Source organism: Astatotilapia calliptera, chromosome 17 (genome assembly GCF_964374335.1).
Source record: "Astatotilapia calliptera chromosome 17, fAstCal68.1, whole genome shotgun sequence".
NCBI lineage: Eukaryota > Metazoa > Chordata > Actinopteri > Cichliformes > Cichlidae > Astatotilapia > Astatotilapia calliptera.
The window spans coordinates 12,729,059-12,748,822 of record NC_137438.1 but is presented as its reverse complement, the minus strand read 5'-3'; the positions used below and the strand labels follow the sequence as shown (position 1 = coordinate 12,748,822).

General features: G+C 41.4%; 2 protein-coding genes and 1 long non-coding RNA gene across 5 annotated transcripts; 1 reads left to right on the top strand and 2 right to left on the bottom strand.

Annotated features, from left to right (window-relative positions):
- Positions 1–1,700: 1,700 nt before the first annotated feature.
- LOC145421292 (GDP-L-fucose synthase-like) lies at positions 1,701–5,325 on the top strand. 2 transcript variants are annotated; one of them, XM_080291391.1, is made up of 10 exons: positions 1,701–1,839; positions 2,276–2,418; positions 2,496–2,610; positions 2,718–2,846; positions 2,926–2,999; positions 3,389–3,522; positions 3,644–3,775; positions 3,871–3,950; positions 4,164–4,263; positions 4,360–5,325. In XM_080291391.1, the coding sequence occupies exons 2-10, from the start codon at positions 2,282–2,284 to the stop codon at positions 4,413–4,415; spliced, it is 957 nt and encodes a 318-aa protein (XP_080147517.1). In that variant the 5' UTR covers positions 1,701–1,839; positions 2,276–2,281; the 3' UTR covers positions 4,416–5,325. The 2 variants fall into 2 exon arrangements, with proteins under 2 accessions (XP_080147517.1, XP_080147518.1); XM_080291392.1 differs by lacking the exon at positions 1,701–1,839 and adding an exon at positions 1,891–2,017.
- Positions 5,326–10,462: 5,137 nt separating this feature from the next.
- Positions 10,463–11,352, bottom strand: LOC145421293 (uncharacterized). The gene is made up of 3 exons (XR_013902624.1): positions 11,235–11,352; positions 11,038–11,149; positions 10,463–10,957 (listed from the first exon to the last, which is right to left on the bottom strand). It is a non-coding gene; the product is annotated as an uncharacterized LOC145421293 (long non-coding RNA).
- Positions 11,353–13,246: 1,894 nt separating this feature from the next.
- Positions 13,247–19,458, bottom strand: LOC113009805 (protein brambleberry-like). 2 transcript variants are annotated; one of them, XM_080291385.1, is made up of 13 exons: positions 19,318–19,458; positions 17,293–17,537; positions 16,970–17,098; positions 16,687–16,872; positions 16,372–16,594; positions 15,897–16,013; positions 15,632–15,811; positions 15,239–15,445; positions 15,053–15,152; positions 14,325–14,386; positions 14,091–14,218; positions 13,866–13,987; positions 13,247–13,462 (listed from the first exon to the last, which is right to left on the bottom strand). In XM_080291385.1, the coding sequence occupies exons 2-13, from the start codon at positions 17,533–17,535 to the stop codon at positions 13,333–13,335; spliced, it is 1,827 nt and encodes a 608-aa protein (XP_080147511.1). In that variant the 5' UTR covers positions 17,536–17,537; positions 19,318–19,458; the 3' UTR covers positions 13,247–13,332. The 2 variants fall into 2 exon arrangements, with proteins under 2 accessions (XP_080147511.1, XP_080147512.1); XM_080291386.1 differs by having other exon boundaries at positions 13,264–13,462; positions 13,866–13,914.
- Between the last annotated feature and the right edge of the window lie 306 nt (positions 19,459–19,764).

Below are 19,764 nucleotides of genomic sequence, written 5' to 3'. Positions count from 1 at the left end.
AGAGCAACACATTTTTCAGGGAAGCCCTTGTTTGTTACAGTATACTAAACTGTAGCTATTACAACAGCAATGAAAAGTGAGCAGCTAGAATCCAAGATCGGATAAAAATCTAGTAGCTGCTCTCATCACTGTAGATGTGTCCGTCATAATAACGTTACAGACTATGCTAGGCTTTGGCCCACATCAGTCTAAAATTGTATGTAACCACGAATAACGTGTTTTGGAAACTAACTGCACAACAGGCAGCACTGTTAGTTATCTCAGAGTAGCATTTCTAATTTTGATTGAAACTGTCAGAGAAAACGGCGGCTTTGAGCAAGCCAGGATATTAGTTTACAGAGGCTGTTAAAATTATATGTCTAACATAGAAATGTTGGTGACACAATAATTTCATCCTAATGGCACTGACATATTCATAGGGTTAATTTTTGAGACAAAATGTCATGAGGTAGTCATGATTTTGCAAATATCCACCTTGTAGTGCAGTTTGCACAAAAATGCACTCACCCTACAAACAGTTGTTGTGTGGGACACCAGTAGCCCATGTCTGTTGCTGTAACATTAGTTCATGTTTAGAATAGAAAATCTCAGCTCACTGATTTGATCGGGGCAATAGTGCGCCTAAACTGTTGCATAATTTTGCTGAGAGATCTTTTACTTTGTGGTAATCTTAGATGAGTAGTTTTATGGGTAGTCATTCAGTGTTCCCTTAGTGCCAAAATATAACAGATGTTGGTGTACTATAACTGAAGTAATGATGTTAAGTCCTTAAAGTCATATTCTTTTATTGTCATGACTGTATTTGAAGCTATTTTTATTTTTGTATGATACCTGATTTATATGGAATATGACTGAAGTAAACTAAAGCCTAAAATACTTAGTCAGTCATTTGTTTAATATTAATTTAACATTATAGAATTCACATATAAAACTATGAATTGTGATTTTAAATGGTTTAAAAGCATGTAGAATAGCATATGCAGGCAAGTATATTTCTCCTCTTTTTATTAAGAAGCAAAAACAAAAAGGGAAAAAAAAAGAAACAGGGCAGAGTTCGGTGGTTGAATCATCCGTCCCCACCAATGCCAAAACCAAATCTACGCCCTTGGTCTAGATGCTGGTGGTTTTGAAGATGACGACTTCGGCTTTGAATAAAGCTCCCACTGAGATGTCCAAGGTGAAGATGGTAAGGAGGTGGGTTTCACAAGAGTGCAACACGGAGGCTGATTTGCTCGAAAAAGGCAGGCAAGAAGATGACTGGTCTACAGTAACGTCAGTATTGAGATTGACAGTGTGGGAAAGCGGTAGTTGTGTAAAGAAGAGAAAAGTAGCTGAAGAGACAGAATGCATACACCTGGAAGAGATAAAAGTGAACCAGCAAGAAGCCTCTAGGGTCGCTGGAGGGAAGGATGGTGAATGGACAGCCTACGGAAAAGAATCTCCGTCCAGAAGGTGGCGGTAATGTACCTGAAGTGGTTTGCCAACCGTCATAAAAAGATAGAAGAAGAAGATGCAGCAGCTCAGATGGAGAGAAGACAACTGACCTAAAACCTGAGTAACGTAAAAATGAAACTAGATGTTATTGGTATACTGCAAAAGGACTCTAGAAGTAAACGCTATCAGACCTTACTTCAGTTTTTAAAAGAGAATAAATGGCTTAGGGGGAATTGAGGGTTTTTTTTTTCTTTTGAGCGACGTTCCAGTCACATTCCACACCAGTTGGTGGCGGTAATGCACCATTCAGTTCTTTGACAACCGCCAATTAAATTTAGAAGAAGAAGGAAGAGGCGACGAAGAGAAGAAACCGGCTTCTCTGTTCTGTTCTCAGCTTTCAAACAGGTAAAAGAGGTTTTTTTTTTAATGCTAGCTTATTTGTTTAACTCTGAGTTAACGAGGATTTCTAGCACTGATATCTCGCGTTTAGGAAGAAAAGTAAACTTGCGAGGTAATCAGTTTTTTACTTTGTCGAGTTCCAAGGAACGATGACGGCGATTACCGCCACCTAACAGCTAATAAGGTTAGCTTGTCTGAATGGTCGTGTGCGGTGTACGTGGCACATATGCAACTATATATGTACAAAATCTGCTCGTTTTGTACGGGTCAGATCACCTCAGATAAAAATCAGGAAGCATCTAACAAATAGCAAACGTTACTGCATGAAAACACAGATAAACCTGTTAGCTTTAGAAAGTTTGACGATGTTTATAGCTTGTATCTAAATCAGAGTTTCCCTGTGATTAGTCCTGTGCTGAATTGTTCATGTTCCACTACCTAGATAAACATGAGCGATCCCATGAGGGTGTTGGTGACAGGTGCATCCGGGTTGGTGGGCAGGGCCATACAGCATGTGGTGAAAGAAGGAGGAGCCAAGGAGGGGGAGGAATGGATATTCCTGTCCTCCAAAGATGCCAACCTCATGTGAGAGTTGCTCCGCTTCAAGATAAAATGCTGTCACATGTTTTGATACTATTAACCTGCTGGTGGCCTCTCCTCAGGAATATGGACCAGACCCGGGCAGTGTTTGAGAAACACCGGCCTACGCACGTCATCCACCTGGCTGCTATGGTTGGAGGGCTTTTCAAGAACATGAAATATAACCTGGACTTCTGGGTATGAGGAACCTGTTCATCTAATTAACTCATTTAATAGAAATGCTATGATCGTAGACTATCTAGATTCATGTTTTTGATGCTCATCCTGTTTTATTTACTTTCCAGAGGAACAACATTTACATCAATGACAATGTGCTGCAGGCAGCGCATGAAGCGGGCGTGGTCAAGGTTGTTTCCTGCTTGTCCACCTGCATCTTTCCTGATAAGACGACCTATCCTATTGACGAGACCATGGTGAATATACCTCCCTGCTCTTTCTGTGCATCAGCACATTTGGAAAAGAGCAGCTCACATGCGCTTCTCTTTACTACAGATCCACAACGGTCCACCTCATGAGTCCAACTTTGGCTACGCCTATGCAAAGAGGATGATTGATGTCCACAACAGGTACGTTATGTCTTCTATGTGTCATTTCTATCCTCTACCGCATTGTGCTTTCTCTCAGCTCTCAAATCCCTCCCTGGCAGACTGGTTTAGAACAGTTCTAATTATTTTCAAGAAGTCCAGCAAGGAAGCTGTTGTCTTAAAAGATCAACAAATGCAGGGTGTTTCAAAGGGGTAAAACAATCACGATCTTGCGGCTGACCAACATAATCCCAACAGTTTTTAGTTATACTTCTGTTTAGCATGTGTATAGTTTCACAGGACATATTAGTGTTTGAGAATTCTCCAATACTGTTATGTGTCACCCTCGCATAATGCCTCTGCCTATTTTTCAGGAAATGCATTTAAAACTTTCAGCCTCATGACATTTTTTTCCTGTGTGTGCTTCACAGAGCGTATTTACAGCAGCATGGGCGTTGCTATACAGCTGTGATTCCCACTAATGTGTTTGGTCCTCATGACAACTTTAGCATCGAAGATGGTCATGTGCTACCAGGTCTTATACATAAAGCATACATTGCTCAAAGTAAGTTGTGGATTTTTAAGTCCCTAACCCCATTGTCATTCCAGCATTTCTCTTTAAGCATTTACAAGTTTTTGGTGGTGTAAATGGACATGTGACTTCATCTACATGTTGTACTGTTCAGAGGGGGGGAAACCCTTGGTGGTCTGGGGCTCTGGCACACCTAGAAGACAGTTCATCTACTCTTTGGACCTGGCTCGTCTTTTCCTCTGGGTCCTGAGGGAGTATCCAGAAGTTGAGCCAATCATTCTCTCTGGTGAGTCCTCATAGACTCTATGACTCTTTGACTATTCAATGATGATGGCAGTTTAAGGATAAGTGTTCTTATAATGCTACATCTGTTGCTTCCAGTTGGTGAGGAAGATGAAGTGTCCATCAAAGAAGCAGCAGAAGCTGTTGTTGATGCATTGGGCTTTAAAGGAGAAGTCGTGGTATCCTTTCAGTAATGCAAGTTATTTGTTTTTGACAGTGGATTTGGAAGATTAACGTTAAATTCAGTTCAGTTTTATTTATATAGCGCTAAATCACAACAGCAGTCGCCTCAAAGCGCTTTATGTTGTAAAGTAAAGACTGTAGACTACTATAGAGAAAACCCCAACATTGCTTCTTGTTGTCTCATTGTTTCCTTTACCCGTGACATTCAGTTTGACACCAGTAAAGCAGATGGACAGTTCAAAAAGACGGCCAGCAATGCAAAGCTGTGCCGGTATCTGCCAGACTTCACTTTCACCCCCTTCAACCAAGGTGCGGCTGATGTAAAGCTTGACATTTAGATGCTAACAGTGTAGAAATTTCAAGACTCCATCAGTTACTGACTTGCCTGGTTCTTTTCACTTGCAGCTTTAAAGGAAACCTGTGATTGGTTTGTTGCCAACTATGACACAGCCAGGAAGTGAGAAGACTGCCAAAAAAATCGGTGCTAATTCTTGTTTCATCTGCTGTTGTGTTGGTAAAGAGTCTGGTGGTGGAGAGAGAGCTCGTGGAAAACAAAGTGCTTCACAGCACAAACACAAGGCAGTTGGTGTTGAGTCTTACTGTTGTTGCCCTCTTTCTGCAGCACCATACTGTTTTGTGCTGAATGTTGGGTGCAGGACCTGGGACCCCTTTTCGGTACATGGACTCTATTTAGCTGGATTCAATCTTGGATGATTTGTCAGAATACCAGTTTGAAAAGTATTGGACTGAAATGATGCCACCGAGCCATGGTGGCATTATTCTTGTGTCAGGAACTGGTTAGAATCCTTGTCTGTGTATAAAAGGTGGGTGTAGCTGCAGGGTCTAAATTGTGAGCTAATGCAGAAGTGCCTTAAACCTGTATTCTTTTTAATGGCCAGCAGGGGGTGACTCCTGCAATTGTAAAAAGCAGTCCAGTCATGTAGAAATCTTTGCTCATCCACAATCTGTGACCTCAGTAAACACTTTCCTTATGAGCTTGAGCTCTGTAGCTAGATTGAAGTGTTAGTGATTATAAAGAGACGTTAAATGACAAGTCTGTACCTTACCTCGTCACATCTGGTTTCAAAACACCAAATTGATGATTGCAAAAATCGCAACAGCTTCACTAAGCAAAGGGTAAAATCACAGTAGTGAAGTCCATCTATTGTATACTGGCTATGGTTGTGATTGTGGACTCAGTGTTAGAGAAGCATTTTTAAGAGACCACTGCAAATCATGATCATTTAGAGGTGCCCCTCAGTCAATAGGAAATAATACACACATGAAAGTTGCTACCAGTCTGTAGTAGGAGACAAAAATAATTTCCTTTCACGGCTCAACACAGCTATAAAATAAAATTAAGAAATTGTACTGCAAGGCCTTAAAGTCATCACTGCTGAATCCGTCCAGCTGCTGTGAGGAAGAGCGTTCTTCTTCTACGCCAGGGGTGCCCAATCCCGGTCCTCGAGAGCTACCGTCCTGCAGCTTTTAGATGCATCCTTGTTCCCACACACCTGAATCAAATGAATGGCTTGTTATCAGGCCTTTGCCAAACATGATGGCATGCTGAAGAGATCAAACCATTTGATTCAGCTGTGTTGGAGTAGGGATGCATCTAAAAGCTGCAGGATAGTAGCTCTCAAGGACTGGGATTGGGCAGCCCTGTTCTACGCCCTCTAAATTCCGGTGCTTTCAGCTGGTTTTCCCATTTAGGCGCTCTTTGTATTTGCTTTTAAAAGGACTGACATTAATTATGCTGTAAAAGAAAGCTTTTCTGCCATTTTTCTACTGTCCCTCACTACATTTTTCTCTAGTCGAATTTTAAAGGGTACTGACTGAGCTACATGTAATCTTGGATGTCTTTTTTGTTTTTTTTCCTTCCCTCCCAGTTTTAACTTAAATTGCAGAGTTGCTGATTGTGGTTTCCAGTATCAGTGTTACCAGCAGGAAGAGTTCAGTCATCTCAGATTTAATCCAACTGTTTTAATCTAAACTAGATCATCCAGCTGAGCGTGGAACGTTTTAGGAACGTACAGATCGTGGGGTCTACTGTCCTTCAGTAAAAGAAAAATGATGTCATCGTCTATTCTACGACCCGTAAGAAGAAGTTTTAGAGTTTTATTCACTGTTGTAGCGTTAATCATTTCAGCTGGGAAATTATGGGCTCAAAATGTGGTCATAAATATTTTGTACTTGTAAATCAGTTTCGTATGAGTAAAAAGAATTTGTGTGTGTAAAAAAAAAAAAAAAAAAAAAAAAAGAAAAAAAGAAAAAAATTGTGTGTGGACTTAGCCAAAAAAACCCTGCAAGTTACAAGTACGAATTTTGACCCAATTTTTCTTCCTTTCATCTGATTGGTCAATGTCATGTCAATCACAAATGCAACAATCCAATCAGAGAACAGATGGGTTTGGCTGTCGGAGGGGCGCTTTTTTGAACTGCAGGTCCTTGAAGGGTAATACAGTTTGAAGCTTGAGGATCTCTATATAAATATCCGATAGCAGCTAGGTCCCCTAACTTTCAGCAGCTGTTGAAAAGATAAAGTTGTGGTATGTCAGTGGTTACAAACACCATTATTACTTTAGGATTAGTTTAACACAAAGTCAGGGCTGACCCGGGACCATTGCTGTGAGTCACAGTGCGCAGCATAAAAGTCCTTTCACATCGGACGAAGGATGTGCTGCTAATGCTAACTGCTAACTAAGAGCAAAGGATCCAGAATTTGTTGCGCTGGCTGCTGAGCTCTGTGGGTTTTTGCAGCTGCTCTACCTGTACTAGATGCACCTGCTCCTTGTCTTTTCTATCTCTGACTTTATGTCCTCTACAAGAGTTTTTTTTTTTGCTAGTTCTTCAAATGCTCAATAAAAACATGTATGCTAATTCAAACCGAAGAAAGCTTTGTGATGAAGACTGTCATTTCCAAAACACTAGTGATGGGTCGTTCGCGAACGAAATGGCTCTTAGAGCCGGCTCTTTGACGTGAACGACGCGAGCCGGCTCCTTATCGCGAGCCGTCACGTGGGGTTTTTTTTTTTTTTTTTTTTCTTCCTCTCAGCCTCTCTCTCGCACTTTTTTCCCGCTTCACTCTGCACGCGGGCCTTGTGCTTTACGCTGGGCAGAGGGGGGAGGGGCGGTAGTTACACTCAGTAGCACAGGAACAGAGCCAGAGAGAGAGAAAGAGAGGCAGGGACAACAACATTAGAAAGGTATAGTAATCATCCACAACTATTTTCGGTTGCAGATGATAAAGGATTGAGAAAGTTTATTCATGCAGGTCCATATGACAGAGAATATGCATGTTCTTTTAGTTTTCATATTATAATTTATATTTAATTGTGTTGTGGTTTGCAGTGTTTTGAGTTCTTTTCACTTTAAATTTGTGAAAGGAAAAAGCTGAAAATTTAAATAGTTAAAACTTGAAATGTGAATAGTTGATTTTTGTATTATATGATTTATTTATTACATTTTATGTGGAGTGAATAAATAAAAGTATATTTACGGTGGCCCCTAGAGACAAAGCACATACAAACTTCAAATCACGTACGAACTCTGAAGCATGTACAAACTCCAAAACACGTAAAAACACGTAAAAACTCCAAAACACGTAAAAACTCCAAAACACGTAAAAACTCCAAAACACGTAAAAACTCCAAAACATGTAAAAACACGTAAAAACTCAGAAGCACATAAAAACTCAAAACACGTACAAAAGAGAACAGAAGTGCTCCAGGATGCTGGGCGCAGTGTTGAGCCTTTGTTATCTTGTGGCTACACAAGCCAGCAAGTACCAACGACCGGATTTGGTGTGTGGTAATAACAGGTAAATGAACTTTTTTTTAAAATTATTTGAATATATATATGAGTGCCTGTGTATAAATACACAAACAATACACACATGCTTTCAATTGTGTAATTTAAGTGATCTAGTAGCTCTGCTTTGGAAGTTCAGTTCATGCTAGAAATGTGTTTTGGAGTTTGTACGTGTTTTGTCTCTAGGGGCCACCGCATATATTTATATATAAACATATATAAATAAAACCACTTGTTTTTACGTTAGTAATTCCCTTTGTGCATAATTTTATATTATTGTTAATAATAAATTAATTAAAGCAACAAAACAACCTGAAGAGCCGGTTCGGAGCCGAAAGAGCCGGCTCTTTTTAGTGAGCCGAACCGAAAGAGCCGGATCTCTAAAAAGAGCCGGAAATCCCATCACTACAAAACACTACCCACCCCCACCCCGCGGTCCGCAGTGCTGTTGAAAAGGCTGTTGAAGTCCCTGTATTAAACACGTAGACCTGTGACACAAAAATCACCAAACTTGGACGACCACAGACTGTTTTCCTTCGTGGTGATGAAGGAAAACGCTGGGTTGGCATGTAAAAGGGCATTTATTCCCTTCAAAGACCTGCAGTTCAAAAAAAGCGCCCTTCTGACAGCCAAACCCATCTGTTCTCTGATTGGATTGTTACATTTGTGATTGACATGACATTGACCAATCAGATGAAAGGAAGAAAAATAGGGTCAAAATTCATACTTGTAACTTGCAGGGTTTTTTTTGGCTAAGTCCACACACATTTTTTTTATGCACGCACAAATCTTTTTTACATATACAAATTGTTTATACCAACACAAATCTTTTTTTACACATACAAATTCTTTTTACGCACACAAATCTTTTTTTTTTTAAACACATACAAATCCTGATTTACAAGTACAAAATATTTATGACCACATTTTGAGCCCATAGGAAATGGGCTGCTTCACTCTTGTAATCCAGGTGCTGGCACAACATAACATTCAGAAATCAGAATTGTTTTGACTTAGTTTGTTATTGAAGGGTTTGGGATTTGATTGATCCAGCTTATATAATTGAGCATTATGTGGGCTAGTGTTTTGTTTTTGTTTTTTTTAAACTAATCAGAGCAAAATAAATATTTTATATTTGCAATGTGTCTCAAGTGTCCTACCCTTGAAATGAAAGACATGTCACAGATTGAGATTTTTATTTCTCTATATGTTCATATGCCATAAAAACAAAACAAGGATTCAGTTCTGCTGGACAGCACTACTCATGCTTCACTTTATAACAGACACAGAACCCTGATGTATACAAAAGTGTATAGATCAGGGTTGGGGAACCTTCAGGGCCCTGTTTCAGGAAGCCGGTTTGGAAAACTCAGAGTGAAAAACGACACTCACGGTTGAGTAACCCCGAACTGTCCAACTCGGAATATTCGGTTTCAGAAAGGCTGATAACAATTAGTTCAGTCAACGCGGAGTTGCTTTAACCCCAAGTGAAGCGCGCGGACGAGGATACATAAAGCCCTGATAAGCGGAGCACAGATTAAGCGAGTCACCATGGAGACGGAGGGAAAGAAGGCGCGGTCAATGTATTTTACAGCGCTTGAGGCCGAAATTCTGATGGCAGCATATGCCGATAACATGCAAATTCCGCGGAAAAAAGTAACACAGCCTCAGCTGCAAAAGAAAGGGAGCATGCATGGCAAAACATAGCCGACAGAGTCAATGCGTGAGTGTTAATATAAACATTGATCGAGGGATTTCCACCCATTTAACACGTTATTTTATCATATGTTATTTTATTTGTTATTTTATACATTTTATTTTGTGATGTGATGTGAGCGCAGGTGCAACCCAACAGGCCCCAAACGTTCCTGGCAGCAAGTAAAAATGAAATATAAAAATATAGTCCAAACAGGTAAGGTGTAATTGTATTATGAGCCATAGTGCTTGGTCTGTTTGTCCCATGTAAATCAATTGCAGTTAGAGGCTACATTAATTTTCTTTCTGTAAGCACTTATTGAAATTATCTGAGCACATTACAAGTACATATTTGCTTACTCTGTATGCTCAAATGTGACCCGTTATAGCCAACAGAAAAAAAGCGGAGGCCCGAAAAACAGGTGGGGGTCCTCCACCACCACCACTCACAGAGCCTGAGCAGTTGGCCCTCAGCCAAAACAGTGGGCGCCCTGTGGCCGAAGGCATCTCTGCGGGGACATCCTCTGAGTCAATAACCTATGCCTACATAGGGGGTAAATCCAAAATAATACATGATGTGCATACATCCTTTCTTCACAGTCACCTTTGCAGTGCTACTCATTCATTTGATAAACTCTTTACCATAATGAATTATTTTGTAGTGAAGTTATTTTCCTACTGATTTTGCCTTCCCTCAGTCTTGGTTGTCTTTGAGAGCATAATGACAATGAAGTGTAAGGTGATTGGTATGTTTGTTAATTGCCATTTGGTCCCTTGTAAGTTATAAGTGACCTGTATAAACCTCATATTCTATCAGTTGATGGTGGTGGTGTACTGCATCTGGTGCAGCCTCCTGTTGAGCCAGACCAACATGCAGTTGTGAGTAATACTCCACAGATTATATGAGTTTACAGTAGAACAGCAATGTTGTTTATTTCTTTACTACAGGAAAATAATGAAGAAACATTGACAGCTGTTACAGAGGAGGAAGCAACAGAGACACTTTATGAGGTTTACATCTTTTAATACTTTGTGTACAGGAAATACAGGCGACCAATAAAGCCAGTTGAACAAAAAATCTGTTTATTCTTCTTTCAACATGTTGAGGTGATGGGTCAAAAGAAATGATTGTGACATATGGTGTCTCTGACTGCTCTTCCATCTTGTATGTCCGTGGGAGGGTCAGGATGTTCATGGTTTGGATCACTGCTGATGTTTGGTTCAGAAGGACAGTGTTCTCCTCTAATTGTGGCAATGTTGTGAAGAATCACACATGCCACAATAATGTCACATGCCCTTTCTGGGGTGACCCTGAGTCTTTGCAGGCACTGGAACCGGGCCTTAAGCATTCCGATAGTCATTTCAATTCTGGCTCTTGTCCTGCAATTAGCCAGATTATATCGCTGCTGTGGGCCCGGTTCAGGGTCAGGGTAAGGGGTAAGCAAATAGGGTAAACATGGATACCCCCTATCACCAAGCAAGTAGCCAGTGAACTCTCCTAAGACAGAAGGATACACTTCAGTTCAAATGTCCCTGAAGCAATTGGTCTTTATATATTTTAAAGTATTCTCAACTCACCATGTCCAAATTTTGTGCTCAGTGTACATTCACGGAATATTTGTGAGTCATGGACAGAGCCTGGCCACTTGGCTTCCACATTTGTGATAATGTTGGCAGCATCACATATGATCTTCACAGTGCAGAGAACACAAATTAGCATCCATTACTATAATGAAATAATTTGTTAGTTTGAAATGCTACAGGGAACTATGTACCTGTACTTTAATGCTGTGGAAAGACTTCCTGTTCACATAGTCTCCTTCATTTACTGAAGGAGCAATGATTGGAATGTGAGTGCCATCTGTACAGCCAATCACGCCTGGGAACCGTGAGAATAAATGTGAAATTTAAGTAGTAGTTCAAGTATCACCACATCATAAATTAAATTTTGGGCATCCCTCTTTGATAAATCTTGTGGGTCTATGACCGGGGAACACCACAAACGAGTACAGGAGACGTTTCAGTGCAACTGTAACATTCCTGACTGCCCGACAGACGGTAGCCTTGGAAACGTGCTCAGCGTCACCAATATTATACAGAAAGCTCCCGTTTGCAAGAAACCGAAGTGCGATACAAATAATATGCAATGAACTGAGAGCATGTCCGCGATGTGTCACATGCGTAATATATGGCCTGAGGATGTTATCCAAATAAATTATAGATTGTGCTGAGAAACTGTAACGTTCCCACAGAAAATCATCAGGAAATGATAAAATGTCCAAACGCGCTCTAATCACTCTCTCCCGGCGGAGAGCTCTGCGGAGAATTTGGGCTTCACGATCTACTGGCTCTTCAAGGAAGTGGCACGCCATGTCTGACACTTCCTACTGTCAGGTTTCTGACAAAGAGGCGGAGAAAGTCAGGGTTAGTTGTAGTAAACCTGCTAGGGGGCAGGTTAGCTTCACGGAGTGTGTCGTCATAGTGACTCACTCAGGCTGCAGCTGAACTCGCTTTGTGAAACCGAAAACCCAGAGTTTTCGTTAACTCAGGGTATACTTACTCAGTTTTTCCACTAAACCGGCTTCCTGAAACAGGGCCCAGGCCTCAAGGGCCAGTGTCCTGCAGGTTTTAGATGTCCTTGATCCAACACAGCTGATTTAAATGGCTAAATTACCTCCTCAACATGTCTTGAAGTTCTCCAGAGGTAATGAACTAATATTTGATTCGGGTTTGTTGAACCAGGGTGCTATCTAAAACCTGCAGGACATCGGCCCTTGAGGAATGCAGATCCTCATACACAAACGACTGCACCTCAAAACACCAGCCTATTTAAAAACGTGAGGTTTGCAGATGGCATGGTGATCATGAGACTTGTGAAGGTTGGTGATGAGTCTGCATACCAATGAGGGGTTAAACAGCTGAACATGCTCCTTCAGGTTTCAGGGATCCAGTCTGTTGCCACCTAATACAAAATTATCAAAGAGGCCCAGAAGAGGATGGACCTCCTGCACCAGCTCAGGAGCTATTGGTCCATTTCTACTCTGCAGTAATCCAGTCTGTTTACTGCATGACCATCAGTGTATTAATCAAACCAAAGAGGACGAGAACAGACTACAGTGGACAAGTCAGGTCTGCAAGAAACGATTTGTACAAACTCAGAATTAGGAAACACTCACACCCAGGATACAACCTCTTCCAGTTCCTCCCTTTGGTAGGTGCTACAGAACAGCTTTTCACAGGCCATTGCTTACATGTTGTCTCTACTAAAACGTCCACCACAGCTTTTACTGAAACAAACCATGCAGTAAATACTCTTTGGTTATACCTATATTACACATACTCAAATTGATTGATTGATAGGTAATTTATTTCAACATGTGAACAATATACAAGTACATTTAGAAAAGAAATGAGAAAAAAAATATACTATACAAATTCACATAACTCTCTCCCTCCATCTATATATAGAACCAGTTACCCACCACTATGAATAGGCTATACATGTTCATCTGTGGCACATTGCTACTGTCTGTTTCCATGTTCTCTTAGGTACATTGAAAGCAATAAAGAGCATGGAATTAAGAAAAAACTGAGCCCAGTTCCTTGTGTGTACATGCACATACTCTGACAAAGCTAATTTTGATAAGTTTTCATTTTTATTAAACACGAAAGCTAAATAAACGTCTAAAAACATTTAAAATATCTACAGATGTAATTTTCATTCAGCAATCTTACTGCTGTCTGCAGTGCAGACAGAACTTTAATGAAATATTGTTTTTACTAAGTTCTGTCTGCAGTGCAGACAGAACTTAGTAAAAACAATATTTCATTACTGTATACAGTTTTTACAGACAACAAAGACGGCTGAGCCTGTTAAAACTGGACATACGAGGAGTGCCCCCCTTCGTGGACTCTGCAGTACTCCTGTCCTGGCACGGCTCTCTTCTTACAGACTTTTCCTCTTTTTGTGAGGCCATTGCACAGCTGACGGCCTGACACTGAGCTGAAGGCAGAAAAACAGAAAGATGCCCTTTAACAATTCATATTTCCCCTTTACTCATTATAATGAGGTTATATTGGAGGGTAATTATTAATTCCACAGTTTCAAATAATGAGGTCAGTATACATTGAAACAACTCCTATAGGCCAAAAGCTCTTGGAGACTCTTACTTCTATTTCTGTATGATTTCAGTGAAAACTGGTATCAGTAACATAGCAATGAACTGGCAGCTAGAATCCCTAACATGACATGCTCATTTCAAATGTCAGGGTTACACACACACACACCCACACCCACACACACACCCACACCAAAGTACATTAAATCACAGTCCATATAAACAATTTAGCTCTTCAAACAGAAAAAAATAAAAATAAAATATGTGCATGTAACTGGAGCTACTGACCTGTTGCTGGCTAACGATGGAGTGGGTCTTGCACTTCGTGAATCATTCCCTAAATCAGACGAGTCAGTGACTGAATCAAAAACACCTTCCAGGTTACTCAGGGGTATATCGTAACAAAGAGCCTAAAACAGATTTCAATTAAACAATATTTGTCTTGCTTGCCACTAGTGATGCACTGAGAATACAGTTTTTGCATTTCTGAAAGCATTAACTCAGTTTGCTTACCGCTAAAGAAAGTGGCTTTGGTATAAACCTGGGAGTGGAGTGATTTGGTTTACCAATTACTGCCATAAGCCTCGACTCTGGCGTAAGCTTCCTCTGAGGTGGAGACACAGCTGATATGCCAAGTTCACCTGAACACAAACATGTTTGACAGCAAAACTGAGAAGCTGAATTTATAGAAAGAGCACTGCTCTTGAACAGGATTCACTGTAAAAAGGTTCAGCATGTGTTTCCCACCTGATAAAAAGCTGTCCGGATTCAATAGGTCGTCTTCCTCAATGATGTCATCTTTTTCATCTCTGAGCACAAAAGGATAGAAAATAGGTCCAATAGATGCAAAAGGAATCATTGTTAATTTGGTGTAGACAATAATACATGTTCTACTGCCTGAAGCTCTTACTGACCGTGTAGAGTTCAAAATTCATTTTTTACTCGAACAAATCATCAGTTACCAGTTTGAGCACTGACCAGTGAACTCAAGAGTTTCTGATTGAGTCGGATTAAATCATTAGCTAAGTTTAACATCTACAACATTGTTCTCATTTAATAAATTACTGTCTCTATATCAGGGGTCCCCAATCCCAGTCCATGAGGGCCGGTGTCCCTGCAGGTTTTAGATGTGTCCTTGATCCATCACAGCTGATTTAAATGGATAAATTACCTTCTCAACATGTCTTGAAGTTCTTGGTAATGAACTAATCATGTGATTCAGGTGTGTTGACCCAGGGTGAGATCTAAAACCTGCAGGGACACCAGCCCTCGTGGATTGGGATTGGGGACCCCTGCTCTATATTATAATTGATAGCTGCAACCAGTGTCCATCAGCAAGCAGACGTCACCCCTCTTCCATGTCCAGTTTCAAAACACCAAGATGGTGATGGCCTTAACATTCAGTGAAGTCCGTTAAATTGAACATTTTCAAAGACCAATACGCAAGTTGCAGTTCTAGTGTGCAACATACTCACTTCTGCGGTTCCACAATGGTGCACGAGCTGAGTAGCAGTGGACTGGTCAGCTTTTTCGTGATCTTGAAGCATGCCCACAGCTGATTCACAAACCAGTGACCTGCAGAAACAAAATTCACACTGTGACAAATGCTTCAGAAAACTGCAGCTAATGTATTTTCCTCATAAGTGACTTTATGTTTATACCCAGAGACAGAGTGAGCAGCAGCAGGCTGAGGCTGGTGAGATCCAGCGCTGGCTGCTGGTTGACTTCAGCAACTGCATTCAGAGGCACAGTTAGCAGCAGCATGGCTCGAGAGAAACCAGGACAGTGCAGGAATGTCAGCAGGACTGCACACAGTACAAAGTAGCCTGTGTGTGTGATGCACGTCCATATAGCTGTCAGACTTAAACCTGTTCAAGCAAAAAGCACAAGAAAAAGAATTCTTAAGTCATACAGAAACCTTTTTTTTTTTAGTCAAAGAGAATGTAAAGAATTAATTTCTAAATATGTCCTGCTGACAGTCAATTATCCAACTTCTCTGTAGCAGGAAAAGACCCTATAAAAAGGGAGTGTGCCCTATGGCTGCCGTGTCTCACCTGCCCATCCGAGGTAGCCCTGGATCATGTGAAGCCTGTCCTCTATGCGGCTCTGCATCTTATCGAGGTAGTGCAGCATGCCTCCCAGGGTGCTGTTCATGCGCTCCAACTTGTTCATCAGGTCAGTGTAGTACTGGGAGGTCTGATCCTGATACTGCAGAAACTCTATCATACTGTGGTCTACTCAGCCACATACAAAAAGATATGTAAGCACATTGCTTGGGGGGGATAGTTTTATAAACTACAAATGATTTCAGCCATTTACCAATTTTCTGATAGATGTCCTGAGCTTGGTGTCTTACATCTGCCAGGTCCTTGACAATCGCCTTGTAGCTGTCCTGCACCTCAGAGCCCTGGATTTGAAGATGCTCGCTCACATTCTCTAAAATAAAAAATAATAAGGTGGACAGAAAGAATAAAATCCATGCTACATGATGTGGCATCAGGTGTGTTTACAGAGTTTTCTTAAAGAGAATTGCAGTTCAATATTTTATCTTATTTAAAAGGGGAAAGTTAAAACTTCCAGAAGTCATTCAGCACATCGAACTGTATCAGGTCATTTTCGAGTACTTTGACAAACAGTTTCTTTTATCCATGGTCAGTAGTAAACCCATTTACAAACTGCTGCAATTTGACTGTTAGCACATGAAAAGAGCCTTTATGTCGGATTATTTGCAGTCGCGCCCAAAGTCAATTTTAACAGAATAGAATAAAAATACAGAAAAATGTAAAATTCTCACCCATTCTTTGTGTAATTCCCTGAATGAGCTGAGCTACCAACTCCTGTCCAGAGGCGATGAGAGCTTTTTCCTGACCCAGACGCTCCAGGTTGTCCCTCAGTGAACTCGTCATCTGCTCCTGGCCCTCGTGGAGCTTCCCCTGTTGAACCTGCAGAACACTGTGGCCTTCAAGCAGCTTGTCCAGTGATGCTGCAGTCAGTTCTTTCAACTCTACCTGGCCCTCCTGTTTGAAAATGATCCATGAATCCAAGAAACCACTGATTTGCAAAATAAAAATAATTTTATTTTATTTATTTTTTTTAAACCCAGCCTTACCTTCAGGTCCTTCATTGCATCTAGCTGGCTGGTGGCTGTGGAGATGAGTGCATTGACTGTGTGCTCTGCTCTGCGCCGGAAAAGCTGCTGTCGAGTTGCATAACAAACGGAGCGCGCTCGGTTGCTCACTATGTGGTAAGCATTCCATGTATCTGAATCCATGTCTGCTGTGCACTCTTTGATGGTCTAACACATAAAATTGAGATTAGCACACAACATTATATATTTTTTCATTATATTTTTAAAGCCATTTCTGACAAGTACTACAAGATTGTATTTTTACCATCTCCTCTGTGCATAGGTACGTCTGGCGCCCCTCAATCTCTGCCTGGCAGTTAAACAGTTCCACTCCGAGCTTTGCGAGCTTTTCTTCTGAGAGGCTGTCACAGCTCGACTTTAGCCGAGCGATCACCTACAGGAGGAGACAAACCAGAGAAACATGATTCCTCTGTTTAAACAATGTATTGAAAACTGTGCCATGAGAATTTTATATGAAAGACACTTAATAACACTGTTGCCCAGCCTTCTCCAAACTCAAACCTAATATTGTTCAAAAACATTTTATTTGTCCGTTGGATTAAATACACATTTTCAAGGCCCACATACCCTGTAATGACAGCTGTCCAATGGGCTGAGCTCCATCTGCTTCGCCTCAGCTAAAAACTTCTCATCTGCAGTTGCCATCTCAAACTGAGCGTCTTTGGCAAGATGTGCTGGAGCCACTGCAGCTGGTTGAAGAGGCGCTGCTGCTCGAGGTGCCTCTGTCAGCCTCAGCCACTCAAACAGCCCGTTGACCGCGAGACACTGACAGGCCAGCAGGAGGTGCAGGTAGTGGATGAGGTGACCCATGTCTGGATCAGAACATGACAAGGTGCACATGCAAATCATCAAACATGGGAAATACATTTCTCATAATCCCTGCAACCACACTATACTGCCAAAAGTAACTGCTCGTCTGCCTTCACATACATAAGAACTTCTCATCCTACTCTTAATCTAAAGAGTTTAATATGATGTCGGCCCACCCTTTGCAGCTTCAACTCTTCTGAGTTTAGGTGTGTTTATGGGTTGTTTTTTTTTTTTTTTTAAATCACTTTTGGGAGGCAGTTACTCAGAGGTGAGCAGTGCTGTAGAGGGTCCTTATCCCATCAGTGTCTGTTCCTTCGTGCAAGGAGTAACAGGATAAACACTGCCACACTCTTATAAAAGGACCTCCAGCAGGACCCTGGTGTGAAGGTCTCTCACTGACAATCACAGACTTCATGAGGGTGACCTGAGGACCCAACGTCCTCTAGTGGGCACTGTGCTCACTGCCCACACCATGGAGCCTGACTGGCATTTGCCAGAGAATACCAGAATTAGCAGGCCCACCACTGATGTTCTCTGCTGCACAACATTGCCTGGCCTCATGTAGCGAGAGTATGAAGGTAGTTCCTGGAGGAGGACAGAGTTGATATTACTGACTGGCCCCCCATGCTTTCCTTACCTTAATCCAGTAGAACACCTGTAGAACATTATGTTTCAACTAATTGAACACCAGCAGGTTGCATCTTAGACTGTCCGGATCTGGGAGGAGATTCCCTCAGGATACCATCACCATGCCCGGACCTTGTCAGGCATGCTTACAAGCACATTGGGCAGGGGGCAGGCAGGGGTCCATACAAATTACTAAGTACCATTATGACTAGCTGCAATTAAAATTTCCGCAAAGTGGACTAGCCTGCTGCATCATTTTTTTACTTTGATTTTCAATATGTCTTTGAATTCAGCCCTCTGTAAGGTGATCATTTTCATATCAGTGTAGATATGCAGCATGATTTTTTTTTAACCCTCAGATCTGATATGTTGCTTTAATTTTCTTTTTTGTTGTTGAGCCGTGTACAAAAAGCAACAGAGCAAATCAGCCAACGCATCGAAACTATTGACCAGTGGAGAGAAGAACTAAAAATGTTTAACCAACTTAAATCCTGTGGATGTTAGGTGGTCGTATCGTAACACCCCTTGATAACGTGCCTAAACCACAGGGCAAAACCTGCTCAGGGACAGCTTTAGCAAAGAGCCCAAGGCAATGACCCGAGCACCAAACTGCCCAGAGCTCATTCCACTCAGGCATTTATGGAAATGTCCGGACTGGTCAGAGCTGTTCTGGTGGTGAGACCGTCAGCTACAAAACATTAGCCAGGTGGTTTCAACATTGTTGATGATCTGTGCATATTTAAACGAATATTGTGACGATGTTTAGCATTTAGCATTCTGTATATGACTATAAAGTGTTTCTGCTGCATTGGATGCATTAGACAATGTGGAAATAACAACTACCATTTATTTCTCTGATTGAATGAAGATCCTACCGAGGCTTGCCCAGGCATGCCCACTGCTGCAGCGCTCTGCTGAATACTTGCAGTAACATCATTTAATTAACAAATAATCACTTTTGCATGACTTAAACGGGACGGAAACGAAGCTAATTAGCTTACTGTAAAAATGTTAAGTTGTTTTCCCCGATTTTAAAATACTGCAGTCATTAAAAAATAACAAAAAATTAGCTATCATATTTTGCGAAATGTATGAACAGTTAAAATAAAAACGCCCTATTAAATGCATAAAATAGAATAATTTGTAAACAAATACCTGTTGTTCAAGGAGGTCCTTGACAAGGTAAAACACTCGCCCCCGTCCCCCTCACACAGCTGATTCAAATGACAGACACTAACTTTCTTCAACCCGTTTAAATCTTCTCGTCACGACGAGGCCACAACCAATGGAATGGCAGACGTTCTTTAAAAAGGTGCGTTTCATTTATTTCACGGTTGAAACGTCCTGGACACGGCGGGAAAAAAACCGGTATGCGCGGAATGTTTCGCAGAGGATGCTGAGCGGCGCCGCCCACCTGGAACAGCAGCGACAGTGAAGTAAAAACCAAACGAACCAACAGTGGAGCTAGAGTCAGCTGGTTGGCTCTGTGTATGCTCTGGGTGCATCCACGGTTTAAATTTAACTTCTGTTTGCGGTTGCCAAAACGCCGGATATCAGCAAATCTGAAACACAAATCAGGTGAATAAATGTCCTACCGCCAGC

What these genes read in the sequence shown, in the direction of transcription:
- LOC145421292 (XM_080291391.1), top strand. Translation starts at nt 2,282, where the DNA reads ATGAGCGATCCCATGAGGGTGTTGGTGACAGGTGCATCCGGGTTGGTG. An exon ending in TCCAAAGATGCCAACCTCAT is followed by an intron (nt 2,419 to 2,495) that starts GTGAGAGTTGCT and finishes GCCTCTCCTCAG; the next exon opens with GAATATGGACCAGACCCGGG. An exon ending in TGAGCCAATCATTCTCTCTG is followed by an intron (nt 3,776 to 3,870) that starts GTGAGTCCTCAT and finishes TGTTGCTTCCAG; the next exon opens with TTGGTGAGGAAGATGAAGTG.
- LOC113009805 (XM_080291385.1), bottom strand. Translation starts at nt 17,535, where the DNA reads ATGGGTCACCTCATCCACTACCTGCACCTCCTGCTGGCCTGTCAGTGT. An exon ending in GGACATCTATCAGAAAATTG is followed by an intron (nt 15,812 to 15,896) that starts GTAAATGGCTGA and finishes GTGGCTGAGTAG; the next exon opens with ACCACAGTATGATAGAGTTT. An exon ending in CAAAGCCACTTTCTTTAGCG is followed by an intron (nt 13,988 to 14,090) that starts GTAAGCAAACTG and finishes AATCTGTTTTAG; the next exon opens with GCTCTTTGTTACGATATACC.